The sequence below is a fragment of the Eschscholzia californica genome, unplaced genomic scaffold (assembly GCF_041429995.1).
Source record: "Eschscholzia californica isolate CP2 unplaced genomic scaffold, dmEscCali1.0.p SCAF_4, whole genome shotgun sequence".
Lineage (NCBI taxonomy): Eukaryota > Viridiplantae > Streptophyta > Magnoliopsida > Ranunculales > Papaveraceae > Eschscholzia > Eschscholzia californica.
The window spans coordinates 14,367,737-14,388,625 of NW_028238461.1; the positions used below are offsets into that span (position 1 = coordinate 14,367,737).

Below are 20,889 nucleotides of genomic sequence, written 5' to 3' on the forward strand. Positions count from 1 at the left end.
TCCGGGACTAAGAGGACCAAAGGGGTCAGTTGATCCGGGACCTAAGAGGACCAAACTGATCAGTTGATCTGGGACTTAAGAGGACCAAACATATCAGTTGATCCGGGACCCGATGGTAGTGGACCTTTAATTCTTTTAAAAAGATGATATAACAAAGTTGAAAGATGATATAACAAAGTTGAAAGATGAATACCAGATTGATGGTTCCGTTTATTTGTAAGTAGTAATAGTTTCTCTCAAATATGAAAGATTCAAGTGGTCTCGGAACGTCAGGCTTCAAACTGGACAGCCTAATAATACGCATACTTTCTCGAATTGTCCAGTTCGATTAGAGCCCACTAGCACCCAAAACCTGAAGATGGGCGGCTCAATCGACCCGGTGAAATAAATGGGTCGAGCTCAGATTTCGAAGTGTTACTATGCATCCCGCTTAACCCGTTAAAATTTATCTGACATAATCCTCTTAATAATTTCCTCCACTTATGTGATAATACTTGTGTACACACGTATATTCGTATTTATGTATGTATTTATACTTTACTACATATACCAGTGTTGGTGGACTGTGGATGGGATGGTTTTATGATGGTGGTGACCAAAGTGATAGAATATAATAATTCGATAAAATGATGTATAAAATAGATTAATACATTCTTAGATATTAAATGTATTTTGATATATTGATCACTTTAAATATGTATATATATATACACACATATACAGTGGTGCCCGAAGTGCCATTTTCTTGAATAGTGTAAACCAAACAATGATATTTCAGTTTTGGTAAACATGGAAACATTGCGACTAAAATAGTACTTTATTTCCTTGATAAAGTTAAGAGAAACTTAGATAAATTTCAGTTTCGATGAAAATCTTAACAGACATGAAAATATTCTGTTATTTCAACTGAAACATTTCGAAATTTTATTCATTGGTGAATGACAGCTTGATACTCGAGAAACCCAAAATATTTGACGGACTTGGACGAATTTTGGACTCTAGGTTTTTTACAACAACCCGCGCGATTAAGCCAGAGAATTCGAGTGGACCTAGAATTTCAAAGCTTGGCCCGTGAATCATATAAGCCCGACCGGTACCCGGGCAGATTCCGACCCCCATTTTCAGTCAAACTGGATTGGCCGGAGCCAATGACACTAGCAGAGCCAAGAGCAAAAAGGGGGGACGGTTATAGAGACATCCTTTGGAAAAATATAAAGGTGAGGCCTTTGAGGTTTACATGGGGAAAATAATGGGTTGACAAAGTTGAAAGTTTTCATATATTATCAGTGTTCCTAGACCACATGGTTAATGGTCATTTTCTAATTATACTTAAAAAAAACAATCCTCAACAAAGACTTGAGATTTTGCAACAAAAAGAAAAAAAGGAAGACTTGAGATGATATTCTTAATGTAGTTATACCATTATGTAGTCTGAGTGTAGTCGAAATGTAGATATAAATTAGTTAAAGTATTGTGAGATAGACAGTAATCTAGGAACCACTCTTAACTGTATATAGCTAAACATTTCAAACAATGTCCTAAAAGATGTGCCAGGAGGTGGGACAAGTAACAAAAGATACTAGCAGTTCGGCATACATTTACTCTTCCTGTCGGTTGTCAACATCAGTATGAGTATCAATATCGGTATCAGAAACGGCTCGAGTCCCCCAAAATTTCGAAGTAAAAGAGTCATCACAAGTCGAAATAGGTGAAGTCGCATTTATGTAATCCCTTGCGCAGACAAGTCCTGGTTCATCGCCGCAACTTGCAGTAACCATAAGGCAGTCGCTTACGGCCATACTAGAACAACCTATTCTAGATTTCGGGTCATCTGGAAAACCACACATCAAAGAATTTGTTAGGTTACCTGTATTTGTTTCCCAGACTTTGACAAAAGGATCACTTGGGCTTCCAGTGACTATTTTGTATGCATCCATGTATACATGTGATACTCGGCCCTCGTGTCCTTCCAACACATGAACTGGTTTTGGGTTATCTTGAGAACTGTTCCTAACGTCCCATAACATCGCTCTGCAACAACAAAACACAAAAAAGTCACCTGATTATTTGTAGTCCACATTCAATGATTGAATGGGAAATGCCTCTGTAGCTGACTCCACACTAAGATACGGCCTAACTGATGATGAATATGCACTACTAAGGTGGCGTTTTTTTTTTTCTAATTCAGAAGTGAAATCTGACTCAAGATCTGAATTATTTTGAGTCAGACTTTAGGATGTTAGCTGTGTTTGTTTTTTTCTCTATTCATATCTGTTATCTGACTCGACGTTTGAATAGGCGCCAGTCAGACTTAGAATGTGATCTATGAGTCTTCTTAATGGCTAATTTGGGTTCATTTTGGATCCATTTGATTCATATGATTCCGATCTGGATAAGTTCGACAAACTAGATTAAGACAATGAGGAAAAGCTAACACCACCTTAGCCTTTGATTTGACTCGTGTATCTAACTCGTTTGTATCGGTGACTCGGGCTGATTTAATGCCCATTGTAGTTAGGCACAAAATAGGTTCGAATTCAAAGCGCATTGTAAAAATAACCTGAAATGACCATTGTGCCATTGACCAAAACATGTAAGACTCATTCAACTCAGATTCGGGTAAGTTAGTTAGACTGTAGCGAACCAGGATCAGAGACTCAGAGTCATCAAGCGATCAAAAAGACAAATACTACCTTGCTTTTGTACTAAAACCTGGATAGTATACTTTCTATTTATATAGATGTATGTATTAGACTGTAGATTTCTAGATTTTAGGTGCTTATGGTTTCAAACTGCTGAAAGAATGTTACGAGCTAATTCCATCAACATATAATAATAAATCAATAATAATTAATAAGAGATTTGTCAAGGGAAGTGTTCTTACTTCTCAGGTCCACCAGTGCAGATTAAGGACTTGGAAGGAAGCATCGAGAAGGAATGGAGTTTTGGTGGTTGAAATGCTGCAGTGAAAGCTTTGCGCATCGTTCTCAAGTCAATCGCAGTAACAAAGGAGCCAGCAGCAATATAGCATAATGATTCATGACATTTCATATCGACTGGTGTACCAACCATGGAAGTCATTCCTACACAACGAGTTCCAATAGTGTCCCATACTCGCACCTATTTAAGAAGGTTGAAGTAAGATGCATGATGCATCAATAATCAATCTCAATACATAATCTATAACAATTTCAAAAAACTTTCAATTTAAACATAATCCGGAACCAAGTTTTAGTGTGGGGGACAAATTTTAGAAGGAGCTGATGTATAATGAGGATAAATAAATCAGCCTAAGATCCTCTTCAGCTCAGATCATCTTCGTGGTCGCACATCTTGGATGGGGCCAAGTATCACGCCCCATTTATTTCCGATTACTATTTCCTAGGTTCCGTCATGACAAGGGAAAAAAGGCATATAATAAAGAAAATAAGGGCAAGGTAGCAGTCTGTAGCCCAACTTGAAAGCAAAATTTTGAGGGCCCAATACACTTTCATCGAAAACAACATTACACCAATCAGTCGTTTACCACAGTTATGTTACAGTGCTTACTGCTTACCTTAGAGTCTTTGGAGATGCTCACTAAGAGAGAAGTATTATGTCTGGAAGGAAAATTAAAAAAAGCCAGGTCATTATATAGAAACGATGCCAATAGCTTCTTATATTTGCTAATATCTGTAAACGTGACGCATGAATGTTGTATTAGCTTTCAATATTTACAGTCAAATAATCATATGAATGCGTCTGATAATGCAGAGACCTGCATATTTTAGTAGAGCTTGATGAAAAGAGCATGACTATAAAAAGATCATATTTGAGTGTTAACAACAAATCATGCATTCATGAACTCATCAGTTCCAACCTACCACATACTTGTTTAGAACCCTCTTTGAGAAAGTGCAGCATACTATTTGATACGTCGAATAGGCCGAAATTTACTTGTCCAGAATCTTATCAAGCCTTACTATTGTTCTTCGTTAAAAAATAAAAATACTATCTGAAGAAAAATATAACAAAGATAAGAACATAGCTAAACAAGACAAGCCAGATGTGTATTGGTGGTCAGGCTGCCGCTGGCCACTTGTCATTCTTTAGTCCATTCAAAAAGTATTTGTAATTCCTTAGTTCTTTAGCTAACATTTTACCCTACTGATCGTCATCATAAACATCCAATTTGCTTGACAAAATTATTCATAATTGAATATGAATATATGATACCATCACATTTCTATTGTAAGAATTTCTCTTGAAGGAGTTCTATGGTCCCAAATTTTCATCCGAAAAGCATTTAATAAACTAAAAGAAAGAGAATGACATACCCAGAAACTGATAAGAACGATATTGGCTTCTCGTGTCCATAAAATGTTTTCTTTAAAGCATGTTGTCCACGTTTTCCGCTTGAAGTGATTGACCAAAGACGCACAGTACTATCTTCCCCTCCACTTGCAAGTAATTTTTCATCACCATCACCCAACAATTTGTCTGCAATGGTGGTAACTGGGCCATTGTGGCCTCTGAAACAGCGCTGAGAACGATCCTACAGTTACATAGATAATGATCAATTCCTAGACATAACACAAGCCATGAATGACATATTTCAACTAATACTACTACTTCAAATAATGAGAAAATTAATTTTTAACGAACTAATAGAAATGGCTTCATACCTCCCACCAGAGTCGAATAGAATGGTCACTGCTTGAAGTTATCAATATCTTATCATTGCTTCTTCCATTTCTTCGATATAAAGATGTTTCATTGAGTGGAAACAATCTGCAAATTTTAAGCAATTCAACATCAGATTTAACTGAATAGTTTGAACTAGTAACTCCATACAAGAATGAAAAAGATGCATGTGATTTATCAGGTCATCAGTAACAAGAAAATCAAGGACTAGATCTTAGCAATAGGCTACTTCGAGTTCATTAAGAGTTTAAGATCGTCCCTTTGGATTTGATGGATACAGATATAGTAGAAGCAGTGCAAATAAGCTAACCTCTATTATAAGATATGGCAATGTTCCACATCTAACATAAACACTTTTTAGGATATGGGCCCACTGAGTAGTATAAAGATCTCCTACTTGCATACTTTGACAAATTTCGATAACATATTCACCATTCATTTCCGAATATCATATGGAAACCAGTAAATAACATATGTAACATGCAAATATTGAAGAGCTTATGATGCTCCATACCTCATACAAGTAATCCGAGCATCGTGATCGAGTAGCATCTTAAAATTGATAAAATCTCTCTTCATAATTTGGATCCTTGAACCCTGGGAGTCAAGATTGAGAGAACACAAAAATTAAGTTAGAGTTGAATAAAGGCGACTATCATTTTGGTAGAAAACTAGGGGTAGCATCAAAATTCCAGGAGTAACAAGGGATTCTAAAAAATTTGATACAAAGTAAAAGGGAAGTGTTTTTTAGTTTGAAACCAGAGGACAGCATGGGTTCATGCTGCAGACAGCCCACAGTCTGGGAACCGACAATAAGCTAATTGTGTTTTTCCTTTTTTAGTTCTTCACTTTATTGATTTCCAATGGTGGGTTATCAGCTACCCTAACGGACCTTAAAATAGGAACACCCGAAAGCGAAACAGCAAAAAAAAGAAGAATACCACAGACAAGCAGTCTAATATTTATATGCATATACTGGTCTAGAAAGGGGCAACCAACATAAATTTCAAAACATCAGCGATATGAAATAAACGCTAAACACGTCTTTTCTTTGGTTTCCAGAAAAGCTAAACACATCCTTCCTTTTCACTTCACCCACGGATTGTCTTGCATGAAATAATGCTTATGAGGCTTATCCCTTTAGAATTTTCGACATTGAATAAAGTTACCTCCTTCATCTTCTAAATTTAAGTGTAAAAATATTAGGCGATACACACAAGGAAGTCCCGAACATTTTCCATTAAATCAATGCAGAATAGAAGCAAAATCATTGCTATACCTCGGCAAGAATAATACGATCATCGTCCACTAACATATGGTTGTAAAGACTTCGGTAGGTAGAGTACTGACACAAGGAGGGATCGTCAAACTTAAATTGTCGCACTGCAGTGCGTCTAGACAAATATGATTCCCTGGCTCCTGAAATTTCACAGCTAGAAGAGATTTTCGGTGGCCAATGTTCCCTGGTGGGTTCAAAATAAGAAAGAAGAAATGAGAAAAATCCAAGAAACTGAGGAACTGCTAAATTGAACACAATGCACTTTATCGATTTTGACTCCATTATGTATGCTGCAATGAGGTAGCACATCATTCAAAGATCAATAACTCACGGCTCGTAATCAGCAAATTGGGGCACTTTGGGTGTTTTCATGAGTTTGTTTAGCTTTTTCTAAGAAACATTCATCACAAAGCAATTGTCTTTATTTAGATCAACTGTGCTTCAGCTTTCAGGTAGAGGGGATGGATAGACAAATCTAAACCCTAAACTCTAGATCAACTGTATTCCAGATAGAGGTGATGGATAGACAAATCAATACCCTAAACCCTAAATTTCCAAACAACAAGATAATTTTTTTAAACTCCTCTGCCATTAGAATCATCAAGACCATCTACATACTCACAATGGCAAAAAGAAAAAACTGATCAAGAAAACAAAAACCCTAATTTCCTACTACTCCAAACCAATTTAAACATATAATTCCAGACATGATATCGATCTCCCTCTTTCACATTCCATCGCGGACTTCCCCATTGGAAAAAGATCAGATTTTTATTTCCCGCGAATTCACAGAGCGACAATTTTTCCCGCTAATCGTGATATAATGAGTTTAAAGAATCGAATAGCTTAGATTAAACTTTAAAAATGTGAATTATCAAAAGTGAAAACATTACCTATACCATTTTCTCCAGATACAATCAGAATAAGCAGCAGTTCTAAATAATTTGCAAGTCATAGCCATATTTGAAAGTTCTTGCAAATTCAAATAATTTGCACAATAAGCTAGGGCATCAACTTCCAGATCCTGAACAGTCGTCGTAGATCTTTCATTCATCTCCATTGTATTCGTCGTCGGCGTTGTTGTCGTCTCGGTCGGAGAAGAAGAAGTGAGATGAGTCGGTGATTCCGACATAATCACCTCTTCAATATGGAGAGAGAGAGAGAGAAAGTTGAAGAATGTGTGAATTGAATTGTAGAGAGAGAGAGAGAAAGTTGAATAATGGTCTGAACTGATTTGATTCCAAGTTCACAAGATTATCAGAGAGTACGGAAATAACAGTTCGAATCTTGAAACAACTATTATATGTTTGACTGTTATGATTATTAAACCCAGTTCAGATCACGGACACAACTCAGACGGCGATTCCTTTGTGATGACTTACAGGTTTGGCTTAGTTAGCTCATTCTGGGCCTGGGCCTGGGCCTAATCCTAATCATGGCCCGTATGAACATGGGCTAGATTCGGCTTGGTTCGATTGACACCACTGAGAGCATCTCCAACGCTCATAAGCTGGGGTTCCCAAATTCAAATTTGGACTATATTCCGATAGCCATTTAATAAGTCAAATCACTTTAAAATGATAACATTTTTTTTTTTAACATCTATTTGCTTGATTTAAATCTTGCCTCTAAAGAACTTTCATGATAAAATGATAACATAATCCGATTAACTTGAGATATGTATATTTGTATATTTTTTGACTAGAGTGGGCCTGACCCAGTTGTGGTGCTCATAGCCCTAGAACTTCTCTCAGTTTATAACCATGTTTCAATAGTTCAAGTGACAATAAACTATTTTATGTTGGGTACGGTTGCATCCGTAATCTAATTTTCGTGACGAAGGACCATTACATTAGTGTAGTAATTAACAAGAAAGATGGATTGAATTGATAACCTGCAGTCGGAAAACTAAACTGAATGCCTTTAAAACTAGATTAAGATACACAATCATTCATCGTGGTGCGTCCCTTTTGAGGCTGCAAGCAACAAGTTACGATGTAAAGCATCGAGCTCGGCAATAAAGAGCAAAACAAGCCTATGAGAGGGCTAGAACGCAATGTTAATGGTTCTTTGGCTAATTCTATTTTGACCCCCTAGAGAAGACCAACTCCCCAAAACGGCTCCTAAATAGGATCAGTTTTCAAAATTTCTCTTTCTATTTTATTTTATTACATCAGTCAATTTATGATTAAATTTTTCTTTACGATTTTACCGTTCTTTTAAAAAAAGTAGTTGGGAAAACGACTATATGGGTCAAACTATTTTATATAATGAGTAAATAGTCACTTAAAATTTTCAAATAACTAAAGAGTGTAATTATAATATGTGTAACTGTTCTAAAGGTTTGAAATAATATGTATAATTATCATTTAGGTCATTTTAGAATTTTTTTATTCCAGAACTACCCATGATTTCTCTTCGTCTACTTTTCAATCTCTCTCTAGAATTTACATCAGTGGTCTACTAGTCTCTGCAACAAATTGAGAATCCACAAAAAGCATTTTGTAGATGACGAGAGAGCTCCCTTCAGTCTAATAATGGTCATAATTCTTCTTCTAATGGATTGAAGAACAACAACAACAACCATGGAAGTGGAGGTGGAAACCCTAATAATAATAATGAATTCCTTTTCGGCCGCGAGGTTTGAAGCATAGCCCTAATCCTGGTTGGGAGATTTTATAGGGCCCCCTCATTTTTGTTAAAAGGGCCCCCCTCAATGATAATTTACCAAGTGAAATGGTTCATGGGGAGGCCTTTTAACAAAATTAGGGAGGCCCTATAAAACTTCCCATCCTGGTTTATCCTGGAAGTGGACAGTTGAAGAACAATTAATCTTGGAAGAAGGGCTTATCAAGTAAGTGAATTATTTGGATTTGCTTTTTTGGGTCAATTTATGTCTGTTTGGGTCAATTTGCACAAATTGAATGGATGGTCTCTATTAAATAAAATTTCTATCAGTTATTTCGTTCTGAGTTCTAGTGAAAGTTTATACATTTTCCAATGAATTCTTTAGATAGTTTTTTGTATTGAATTCTATAGATAGTTAGTCTTCTTGAAAGTTTGGATCTTTTTGTTTGAATTTTTTGTATAGGTTCAGCAAAATCTAGGATTTGATGGTCTGAATTGTTATGTACTGGGTTCTATTTGTCTTCCTTTTTTGTGCAAAAGTGAATTAGATTAGGTGGATATCTGTTTACCTTTTGTATAATTATCTTAGGATTGAGGAAAGTTGAAGGCAAAGTTTGATTTCTAAAAAGACAATGGTCTCTGCAACTAACCGAGAATCCACAAAACCTGGAAGGATGATAGCTTTGATCACATAAATGACAGACCAAGATGGTTTATATCTATCTGAGTTGGACCTCGGGAAAGGATATGAAGTTCATGGCTTGATTCGAAGATCTTCGAATTTCAATACTAAAACGAATCAATCACATCTACATTGATTCTTATAATTCTCTCGAAGGTCTACGTTGATTTAACAAACTCTTCTCTTCACCGATGGATCTACATCATCAATCCCGACTTACAATCGTGCTGCTCAATCTCATGTTGATGTACCATTAGAAATCCCCGATTTCACCTCAAATCCGACGATGTTTACAATCTTGCTGCTTAATCTAATGTAGTTGTACCATTAGAGATTCTTGATTTCACCACTGGTTTAGTCGATTATTTTCCTTTGAAATTCTTTGGTAGAAAAGAAAATTGGCTTTGAGCAATAAGTCAATTCTATTAACGGTGTGATGGTTCAAGTCTTCAAGATAATGTTATTTGTTGAGGAGTGAACTGAGAAATTGGGTTTTCTTCTTCTATTTTATTTGTTGTTGTTGGTTCCCCTATTTTAGTTGGATTTTTATACAGTATATCTAATTAGTTCACTTTAGCAATTCAATATTAGAAAGTTCAGGATTGAAGTACATATATGTTAAAAAAAACTATGCATGTCAATGTTTGCAACAAAAAAAGTATTCGCATGTTTAAGAATTATGCATGTCAATTAATGTCATCAACAACAATTTACTTATTTTACTTCCGATCTAGATCTTTTGGTAAACTCAAATAGAAAGCTATTTATTTTTTAGACTCGTCGGTTCATGTTCTTATAACCTGATCTGAGATCTCGTTCCGGCTGTTCGACGCTTTCCTACTTTTATTTAATTTAAGGTTTTCTGGAATGTGAGCACAGGGACTATTGATAGATCTTGTTTATATGCAATTATTCTTACCGGTAGTTTCAATTCATGAAACTAAACTTTTAGTATTTGGAGTCGAAACCATCACAAGAGATGCAAACAACTTTGACTTTTATAAGAAAGCAGAACTAAAGTTTGTACAATCTTGCAAACTGCATTTGCAAATTCTGAAATTCAAACTCACTTTGCAAAATCTCAAAGTCAAACTCAGTTTGTGAAACCTCAAGATTTCGTAGACACATACTCTTCGTTTATATTCTTGATTTGCAAATCAAGTTTGCAAGATATGCAACTCAAGATTATATTCTGCAAAGCTTGCAAATCATGTTTGCAGTCTATATTTTGCAAACACAGTTTGCAATTTACATTATGCAAACAGATGTTTGCAGTTTACATTATGCAAACACATGTTTGCAGATCAGATTGTTGCAAACACGTTTGCATAACAGATTGTTGCAAACACGTTTGCAGAAAAACGTAAAGGAAAAAAACGTCGTTTTTTTCTGGGATTTTTTTTTGAAAAAAAGTATTGAAAGTGGATCTTGTTAGAAAGCTAATGAAAAATCATTTCTAAATATATAATTCTTATATAAATCCGACATCTCAAACAAAAGTTATATCGATTTAAAGTTTAAAGAAAAAGAAAAGAATTTAGTTACACAAAATGACAAAAAGGGGTATTTTAGTATTTGCACACTTTTTGACCTGAATAATAATTTTCAAATGTTTTATGTTTTTCTACTCATTTTCAATACTATTTTGACCTTTCTAGAAATTACCTCCTGATTTTCTCCTCTTCCTACCACCACTGGCCGCTCCCTCTCTTTTCCTCTTCCCATCTCTATCTCTCCCTCACTCTAACCTAGATTGGAGATCCAACCTTTAAACCTCAATCGGGGTTGCAAATTTTGAACAAATCAAGGTGGGGTGTGTCACAGTGTGGGTGTGTTGGAGGGGAAGCAACTCCAAGTTATATAGACACCAATATTTAAAATCATTCCTGAAGGGTTTCTTTCGAAGTGCGGGTCAAGCCGAAACAAAATTAACTCAAAAATTAATTTTGAAAAGAATGGCAAGGCAGTGGAAAAAAAAAAGTCATGCATGTTATGTAAATATGTGGATGTCCACCATTTCCATAAAACCACCTGGATGTGGTGTCATCATATGGAAGCTCCATTCCTGATGTATCTTCTTGTTAGTAAGAACACATTAAACATGGGATACGTCGTAGGTTTATGTGTCACCACTCTACCACTCGTCTAACCCTATAAATAGATGTAAATGTTTGGGACATACTAAATATGAGAAGTATTTAAATGAAAATATATAGAGAAATGCATAAATAATTCTTGGAAGAAATAGATCAACTATTTACAACAACATTAATGAAGTAGACATACGGGGCAAAAGAACGCCATTTTAGAAACAGGAAATTGAGCGGAAGGCCCAATTTTTGGATTTTTTTGGTTAAAAAGACATCTCATCTTTTTAAAGAGCTAGGCCCGAAATAACTTTTCAAAATGTTCTTAGAGGACAATCTTGTAGGCACTCACATTTTTAAGGTCAGAAATACCCTTTGTCTAATGAAAAATACCAAAAAAATAAATTTCTAATAAACTACGAAGTTATTTTCTACAAATGATCAAACGAGCGTGGTGGATTGGACGATTTTTTCGAGTTGATTCTATAAGGTCGAAAACGATTTCCTAATTTTTTTTATCATCAATATATTTAAGGTTTTTGTAATTGGATCTCTTTAATTGTTGTTTGAAGATGATTTTGAAGGTTTTGAGTTAGTTTTTTGTGAAGAATTCTAGAGAGAGAAAGTTGCAATTTTCAAGTTTTCAATCTTTAGGTTTGAAGTAATTTTTTTTAGTTATGTTAGTTATGATGTTTTGATGTTTATGTTCAAACTTATTTGTTGGATTTATATGTAAGTTGTGGAAGTATAGTTGATGCAAGGAATGTGTTTGATAAAACGCTTGAAAGAGATCTTGTTGCTTGGAATGCAATGTTAGTTAGTTATACAAGATTTGGGTTGGTTGAAATAGCTATAAAGTTGTTTGATGAAATGACCATGAGAATGTTTGTTCTTAGACAATCATGATAAGTGCTTATGTTCAAATTGAAAATTTCATGAAAGCTTTGGAAGTTTTTCGAAGAAATATAAAAAGATGGTGCTATAGTTTATAAAAGGACTATTATGATTTTGTAGGGGTTTTAGCTAGTTTTTTTATACAACATTCTATTTCACAAAATATAATAATTGTAACAAAGTCAATGTTAAATCAATTCAAAAATTAATTTGCAAACTATTTGGAAGGTGTTTGCAAGGTTATAGCAAGGTTGTGCAAGTTGTTTGCAAGGCACTGCAAGCTCATTGCAAGGCTCTGCAAGGTATTTGCAAGGCAGTGCAAGGTGTTTGCAAAAGTCATGCAAGGTGTTCGCAAGACTCTGCAAAGTGTTTGCAAGGCTCTGCAAGGTGTTTGCAAGGTTATCCAAGGTTTTAGCAAAAACCATGCAAGGTGTTTGCAAGGTTATCCAAGGTTTTAGCAAAAACCATGCAAGGTGTTTGCAGGGTATTTGAAAGGCAGTGCAAAGTGTTTGCAAGGCAGTGCAAGGTGTTCGCAAGGCAATGCAAGGTGCTTGCAAGGTATTTTTTTAGACTAGGGTTAGGTTGGTCTTTTCACTGAAATAGAAAATTACATAATTTACCACCAGGGAGGTGAAGCCTAAAAAACTTTGATGTATCTTTTTTAACTAAAGTCATAATTTCTTGGGGAGTTTTGGCCAAATTCCCCGAATTTCTAGGAGGATATTTTGGTGAGTTGATTATCATGAGAAGACCTAAATAGAATTAACCCTAATCAAATCACCTACGGAACTGGATCAGAATCTATTATTAATCTTTAGTATAATTACATCATCTTCAACAATATTATACATTAAGATATCCCAAGTGAAGACTAAAATGCATAACTTAAAATTAGAAAGGAATATCATTCTCAACCTTATAATAGTAAATACAATATGTTAATGAACCCCCATGTACTAGTTCATTAAAGTATTAACAACTAGATTTGATTAAATAAGAATTATCAAAAGTCTTATGTTAATCAAATCTAAGTTAAAAAATTGAGTATGCCCCAAAATACAAATTCTCGGTTGACTTGTAATCCATAAATTGACATAAGTTCTAAATAAGAACAAGTTGAAATTAATATTTGCATTGCCAGAAGGTTACTTGTTTCAATTAGCTTTTATAAAGGGTATTAAAATATATCCAGACTACTTTAAAAAAAAAAAAATTATATCTAGACTAATACTATATAAAGCTAATAAATCTTGAGAACTAGGTAAGTTTTTTTTTTTTGAGACAAGAACTAGGTAAGTTGGTATGGGTTTCCACTGTCCATCGTCAATGTGGTATATATTATTAGTTTGTTAGGTGTAACCATGACTATATGTGAAGACATTTTTGTATGAAGATTAATCTTTGACATGACAGACCCATTTTGTTGACTGAAAGGTCTAGTTTAAATGGGGCAACTTTAAAAAATTTGTGTTGACATGACAAAATATATAGTAGTATAGTACTAAGGTACCAATTTTGTTTCCAAATGAAAATATTGGCATAGGGCTAATACATTATACTGAAATGTACATAAAAGATGTATTACTCATTCCCTTCAAATAAAAAAAAGATTAGTTTAACAAAGAGTTGTCATTTTATACAAAGATGTAAATGAAACGACACTCGCATTTCTTTACGTATTTAATTATGTCATCAACCAGTGACGGATTCAAGGGGCGGCCGCTCTCCCATACTCCCCCTATTTTCCTTCAAATTCTTAAGGATATTAGAGAGAAATGTGAGGACCAATAAAACATCATATGATGAATGATTTTCAAGATGAGAAGATAATTTAAGAACATATATATTTATTTTTTCACTAAATATCTTTAAAACTTTATAGGATCTATTTTATATTTTTTGACATGAATTCCGATAGTCGTTATACTCATTATGCTATAGGCACATCATGAATAGTATGAAACTACCATTGCCAAAAACAACTTGTTCCCTAAAGGCTAGTTAAAAACACCTAAGACTGTTCTATGGGGTAAGGGGTATGGAACTAAGTCAAGTCATCCCTACTCCATGGTGAATCACTGTTACTTTCGGAATTTCGGAATAGATGCAAAACCAACTAACCGAACGGTTGTTGGATATTAGAGAGAAATGTGAGGACCAATAAAACACCTAAGATTGTTCTATGGGGTAAGGGGTATGGAACTAAGTCAAGTCATTCCTACCTCCATGGTGAATCACTGTTACTTTCGGAATTTCGGAATAGATGCAAAACCAACTAACCAAACGGTTGTTGGATATTAGAGAGAAATGTGAGGACCAATAAAACATCATATGATGAATGATTTACAAGATGAGAAGATAATTTAAGATATTATGAATTTGAACTTTCAAAATTGTCCTGTGGTCTTTAAAAAGGAAACTAAAATATTTATTCGACAATTAATTATATAGCCAATAAATTGCATTTACACTACAAATTGTCTCCTCCAAAACTAGTCATAAGAACTTATTCTTTTTTCCCCGTCGTTTTAACTTATAGTCAACTTTGCCCAACTCCACCTTTGATTTAATATATAATACTCTATACTGTATAATGTATTTACGTTGATAGTTTTTTCTTTTGCTAATGTTTATGTTTGCAATTTCTTTTTGTTTAGTATATAAATTCGCTCCCCTAGATTCAAATCCTATATTTGCCACTGCGTCAACTCCATATGGTAAGTACTAACTCGACTTTAATATTTATTTCATCTTTATCAATCCTTGTACATGCTTTGCACGTATTTATCTTATTATATAGTATTTATATATAATCCACAGGGAGACACTGTTCGTAATATAATAGTGGCGTATTATCATAAATTATTGAAGGAAATTCGTGTCTGAAGAAATTGAATATGGTCCATGTACACAATAAAGGGAAACATTTCAACCATAAATTGTTTAAACTACTTATAAATTAGTGCCATCTGAAGGAAAAAAAACTAAAGCGGGGACAATTATAATTAGGGTAAAAATAGTAGAGAACTACTTATACCCTCGATCAAGGGTTTCGTTGGAAATCCTCCTCGACGTCTCTCTTCGTCTCAGACGAATAAAATTCTGGCGAAAAGAATGGTTCTTGCTCAAATAGTGTGTGAGAGAGAAGATGAAAGTAGGCAGGAAAGAGAGAAAGAGAGAGAGAGAGAGATCATAGTGGTAGTCGAAGGTGGTGGTGGATGAAGTTGGTAGTGGTTGGAGTTGGTGATGGTCGTATGTGGTGGGTGGTGGTCAGATGCTGAAAGAGAGGGAGAAGGTGAAAGAAGGAAAGAAAGATAGAAGAAGAGAGAGAAAGAGAGATCAGTGGTAGTTGAAGGTGGTGGTGGACAAAAATGGTAGTGGTCGTCGGATCGAGTTGGTCGGTGGTGGTCAGATATTGGAGATGAAAATCAGGGATAAAAAACAAACAATCTGATTTTTGGACTCAAACAACGAATTCTCCTTAATCAAATCAAATCGACCGAAGTCTTTATTCGCTGGATAACATTTAGGATGCCCAAAACAACATCCCTATGGAAATTATCAAAAAAGAAAACAGAGATGATCCTCCACATAACGAAAAGAGGCGGCTCACTAGGTGAATGGGAATCCTCCAAGCCACTTATTTGTTGACAAAGACAACAAATTCAAATTTCCAAATTAAGAAAAAAAGATAAGTAGAATATTGCTAAGAAATAAAAATATATTTACACATATAACTTTTATATTCAAAATTAATTTCATAATTTAAAATAAAAATATGCCATTATTTTCAAAGTTCAGCTTGGCCGTTCAAGAATGGGTATAATTATTAGACACACTCTTTGGTGCAGTGGCTGGACACTCCCTTTTAGACTCATGAGGTCTTGGGACCGAGTCTCGGTGGAAGTAGTTTATCAATGATTTATCTTATGTAATTTAGGTAATAAGCAAAATAAAGGTAAGAATAGAGACTTTTAGGCCCCCAAAGATGGCCCTAAGGATCTTAATATGACTTTTAGGGTCTAAGATGTCTCAATTGGCAGTTATAGTGCTCATTCAAATTCACATGTATTGCATAGTATGTCATGATGTATCAATGTCATTCAAATGTAATGACTCTTGGTGTCTAATCTAAAATGAAAAAGGGAAATCAAATTTTTTGGGTGAAAATTTAAGGGAAGGCTGAAAATATTTAAATGAAGAAATCAATTTCATAGGAGAAAATATATTTCTCCTCATGAGAAGTTTAATTGTTTGTGGTTGGTCAGACTTGAGAAAATAAACTTCACCTTGTACCTTTGTGGGATGTTGGTAAATTATTTTTCTTTGTCTTCTTTTCTTTTCCATTCACAAACTCAACATCCTGACCACTAGCCTCTCTTACTTTCTTCCTCTTTCTTTATCCTTTATATTTTTCTCCTTCGTTCTCTCTTTTCCTCTTCCCCCACCCTTTCTTTCTATCTATAAAACAAATATGAAATCTGATAAGGAAGATGAGAAAACGAACGGGTGTTCTCATTCATCTTCATCGTTGCAGCAGATTTATTGTCCTGTTGTGAAGAGGAAGAGAAAAGTCCCCTTCCTCTTCTTCAATGCACCACAAGAACAAAGCTAAGGTCATGGAAGAAGATTGAGAAGAAGAGAGAGATAGATAAATAGATAGATAGCGTATGGTGGTGGTGTGATGGTGGTCGGACGGTGATGGATCATGAAAATGTCTCATCTGAGTCGTTTAACTTAGGCGAATTAGTCCATTCAGAGTCTTTATTATAATAAAATGATAGATTTTCTTGAGTATGTGTCTTTTGCGGAGTTAAGTGTAGAAAATCGACAAAACACGAAAATCACTTGAAGCTTGGTTTGTGAACTCTTCACTGCAAACTAATCTACATGAGTGATACCATGCACTAAATCACTTGAAGGAGAATAAGAATGATGTGAATTTGTGATGGACTTAAAAGTTATATCCTACAAATTTTTGTCAGAGTATCCCTTATTCTATATTCTGTGACCAATAATTTTCAATCTACAGTAGAGGTGGAATCTATCTTGACTTGTGTTAAAGGGTGTAAATAAAGTAAAGGTAAAATAGGCTTTCATGCCCCTACGATAGCCTAAGGTTCTTTATGGCCTTTAGGACCCAAAATGTCTATAATGGTAGTTATAGAATTTATGTAATTGTTCATGATGTATCCATGTCACATTGAATATAATGACTCCTGGAGTTCATGTCAACTTTTTTCTGTGGAAACAATTAAACAAAATCATTTTTGAAAGGTGGTCAATACGTGGACAACCGTTTTTCTTATATGGACAACTATCTTATGTGGATAACCAAAATAACTAATTTTTTTATGAGTTAATTCCTATATGGCCCCCTACTTTGTGACCAGCTTCCTTTGTGGCCCCCTTTTTTTCGTAAATTCAAATATGACCCCCTATTTTCATGGAAATGTCCTAACTACCCTTCCTTTAAATCTTTTTTCAAAATAAAATAAAAAAAACAAACATAATTCCACCTCACTTCCCTCTCCACCACTTATCTCTCTCCACCTCACCTCTCTCTCCAACTCACCTCTCTCTCTCTCCAACTCACCTCTCTCTCTCCAACTCACTCTATCTTCTCCGATGAAGGTCGCCGGCCGGAAAATTTTCCGGTCGGCGACCTTCAACCTAAAAAAAAAAAAAAAAAAATTTTTTTTTTTTACTCTCATCTCCCTCTCTCTCTCTAAAAACTCCGGCGAAGGGGGTTCCCTTCGCCGGAGTACGGGTCTGTTGAAGAACCCAAGCATGTCTTCATCAACTTCCATCCAATACTAAGGGTTGAGTAATTTAGGTCAAGCAATCAAGGCAAAAAACTATCTAACCAATTCAACTAAATAACCCAAACATGACATAAGATGAAATTATGCTCAAATCATATTAAATAGAAATAGAATTATGTTGAATTTACCTTCTCTGGATCTCCTCCCTTATCAGGATGATTCTTAATGGCAGCTTTCCTATAAGCCTTCTTTAGATCGTCTTGAGTAGCAGTCTTAGGAACCCCTAGAACTTCATAATACTTTGTGTTATCACTTTTCTTAGGTGCCCTTCCAAACATCTTTGCTCAATTTTAAGAAAACACAACGAAATCCTGCAAAATCAAAAACCAAAACACCAACATCAAAACCCTAATTCCAATTCCAAGATCCTAACAATTTTCAATTATATGAATTCAGACAAAACAAAAACAGATCCTATTAGATCAAAAACATACCCTGTATATCAATTACCACCGTCAATGACCTAATGAATTCAGAGATGAGATTGAAACCCTAATGATTCCGAAATCAAAGAGGCGTTTGTGAAATTTTCACATCAACCTAACAATAACAAACAAATTAAGAGATCAAATAAAGTTTAACATGAATATCATGTGACCAAAACAGAGAAGCCCATATGAACTCTAGTTTCAAGTACTGTTAAAAGATCCCCATTATTGCGGACTTCCCAAATCAAACAATTAAACATCAAGATACCCACCAACAAGAGTGGCATCATTAAACAATTAAACATCAAGATACCCAAACAAACAGCAGAACTTTTCATGATTCTAGACCATTCCCATTATTACAGGAACCCCAAATCAAGCTACAAACATCAAGTACGGACACCCATTGATAAGAACTACAAAAGCTTAATAACACAGAGCATGTTCTTCAACAGACCCGTACTCCGGCGAAGGGAACCCCCTTCGCCGGAGTTTTTAGAGAGAGAGAGAGGGAGATGAGTGTAAAAAAAAAAAATATATTTTTTCTTTTTAGGTTGAAGGTCGCCGGCCGGAAAATTTTCCGGCCGGCGACCTTCATCGGAGAAGATAGAGTGAGGTGGGGAGAGAGAGAGGTGAGGTGGAGAGAGAAAAAGGTGAGTTGGAGAGAGAGAAAGATGATTTGGAAAGAGAGGTGAGGTGGAGAGAGATAAGTGGTGGAGAGGGAAGTGAGGTGGAATTATGTTTGTTTTTTTTATTTTATTTTGAAAAAAGATTTAAAGGAAGGGTAGTTAGGACATTTCCATGAAAATAGGGGGCCATATTTGAATTTACGAAAAAAAGGGGGCCGTAAAGGAAGCTGGTCACAAAGTAGGGGGCCATATAGGAATTAACTCTTTTTTTATATGGACACCAGTTTCTAAGGGGACAACTCTCTATTATTTTCTCTCAAGTCCTCTTAGAATTAGATGTATTATTTTAACACCTCCCTCTTTTCTCATAAACCCTAAGTAAGTTTGGTCTTCTTCTACTACTTCATCTTCATCATCAACCCAAAATTCTAGAGGGAGAATTTTTTTGGAGAAGATTATGACATCAAACAAAGGGAAGGGAATTGTTGAAGGATATTCCTAACCAGAAAGATCAGATCTAAAAACCCTAAAACCCGTTACACTTTTAAAACCTAGAAACAAAAATTTCAAAACCCTAGATTTTTTTACAAATAAGTAGAGTTGCTCGTGCTTCGTGCAAAATCGACAAAACACGAAAATCTTAATTTCTGAGTTTTTGTCAAAAAAAAAATCTGCCTCGCCAATTTCGTAGATTTCCTACGAAAATTTGGCAAGACAGAAGAAAACTTGCCACGAAAGTCTAGCATATTTTCGTAGATTTTCCACGAAATTCTGGGAATTTCTTCTCACTTCAATTTTTTGCCTTGAAATCGTTTTGTATTATTTCAAACTACCCAAACGAAAATTAAAAAAGTTAGAGTTTTACCTCATCAATGTAGGGTTTGATTAAAACCCATCTACGATTTGATAAAAAAAACAAAAGGAAGTGGTAGAAATTATAGTTTACTTTTAGTAGCAGTACAAGAATAAGAATAAGATTAAGAAGAAGGAAGAAGAAGATGAAGAAGATGATGAAGAAGAAGACAACTTAGGTTTTCAATTTTGAACTATTATTTTGTTAATGGTCCACAAGTTAGTAACTGTTAGTATTTAAGACTTTATGGAGTTGTCCCCTTATTAAATCAAAGACAACTAAGTCAAGCATAGTTGACTCGCACCGGGCCCGAAAATAATTGTTCATATAAAAAAACAGTTGTCCACGTATTGGCCACCTTTTGAAAGGGTTAATTCTCTTTTGCCCCCCAACTTGTGACCAACTGGACATTTTGACTCTCAATAGTGACCGAGAGTTCACTTGACCTCTAATAGTGTCCAATAATTCGTTTTGACCTATAAATTTTTCCAAAGTTATCTATTATGCCTTCGTGGTATTTGTCGTAATTTTTTTATCATTCTTATTTTGTAATTCTCTATTTTATTTTATTTTTTCTCATTTTTGTTTATTTTTCTGTCCAACAACACTACCCTCATCTTCATTCCTAACTAGGGTTGGGAAAAAACCCATTGATTGAGAACCGCCCGTTGTCCATCCGGTGTCTGCCCGAGTCTGTAGACACTCGAGACCGCCCGAAGTCCAAACGGGCCAAGACCGAACCGACCGATTAGAGTTGTCGAGCAGATCTCAATTTTGAAGCTCTGGTCGGCTGTCCGACCACGCCGGGACCAAATTCCTTAAGAACCATTAGATCATAACATTAGGAGTTGTTGGATTCAGGGTTTTATCCCTAGGTATAAATAGGTTTTCTTAAGAGGAC

At 35.2% G+C, this 20,889-nt stretch overlaps 1 protein-coding gene across 1 annotated transcript; it reads right to left on the reverse strand.

Moving 5' to 3' along the window:
• Positions 1–1,438: 1,438 nt before the first annotated feature.
• LOC147542993 (uncharacterized) lies at positions 1,439–7,332 on the reverse strand. Its single transcript, XM_086636008.1, has 8 exons — positions 6,856–7,332; positions 5,963–6,146; positions 5,198–5,280; positions 4,665–4,770; positions 4,317–4,534; positions 3,557–3,599; positions 2,885–3,120; positions 1,439–2,031 (listed from the first exon to the last, which is right to left on the reverse strand). The coding sequence occupies exons 1-8, from the start codon at positions 7,092–7,094 to the stop codon at positions 1,599–1,601; spliced, it is 1,542 nt and encodes a 513-aa protein (XP_086492134.1). The 5' UTR covers positions 7,095–7,332; the 3' UTR covers positions 1,439–1,598.
• Positions 7,333–20,889: the final 13,557 nt, after the last annotated feature.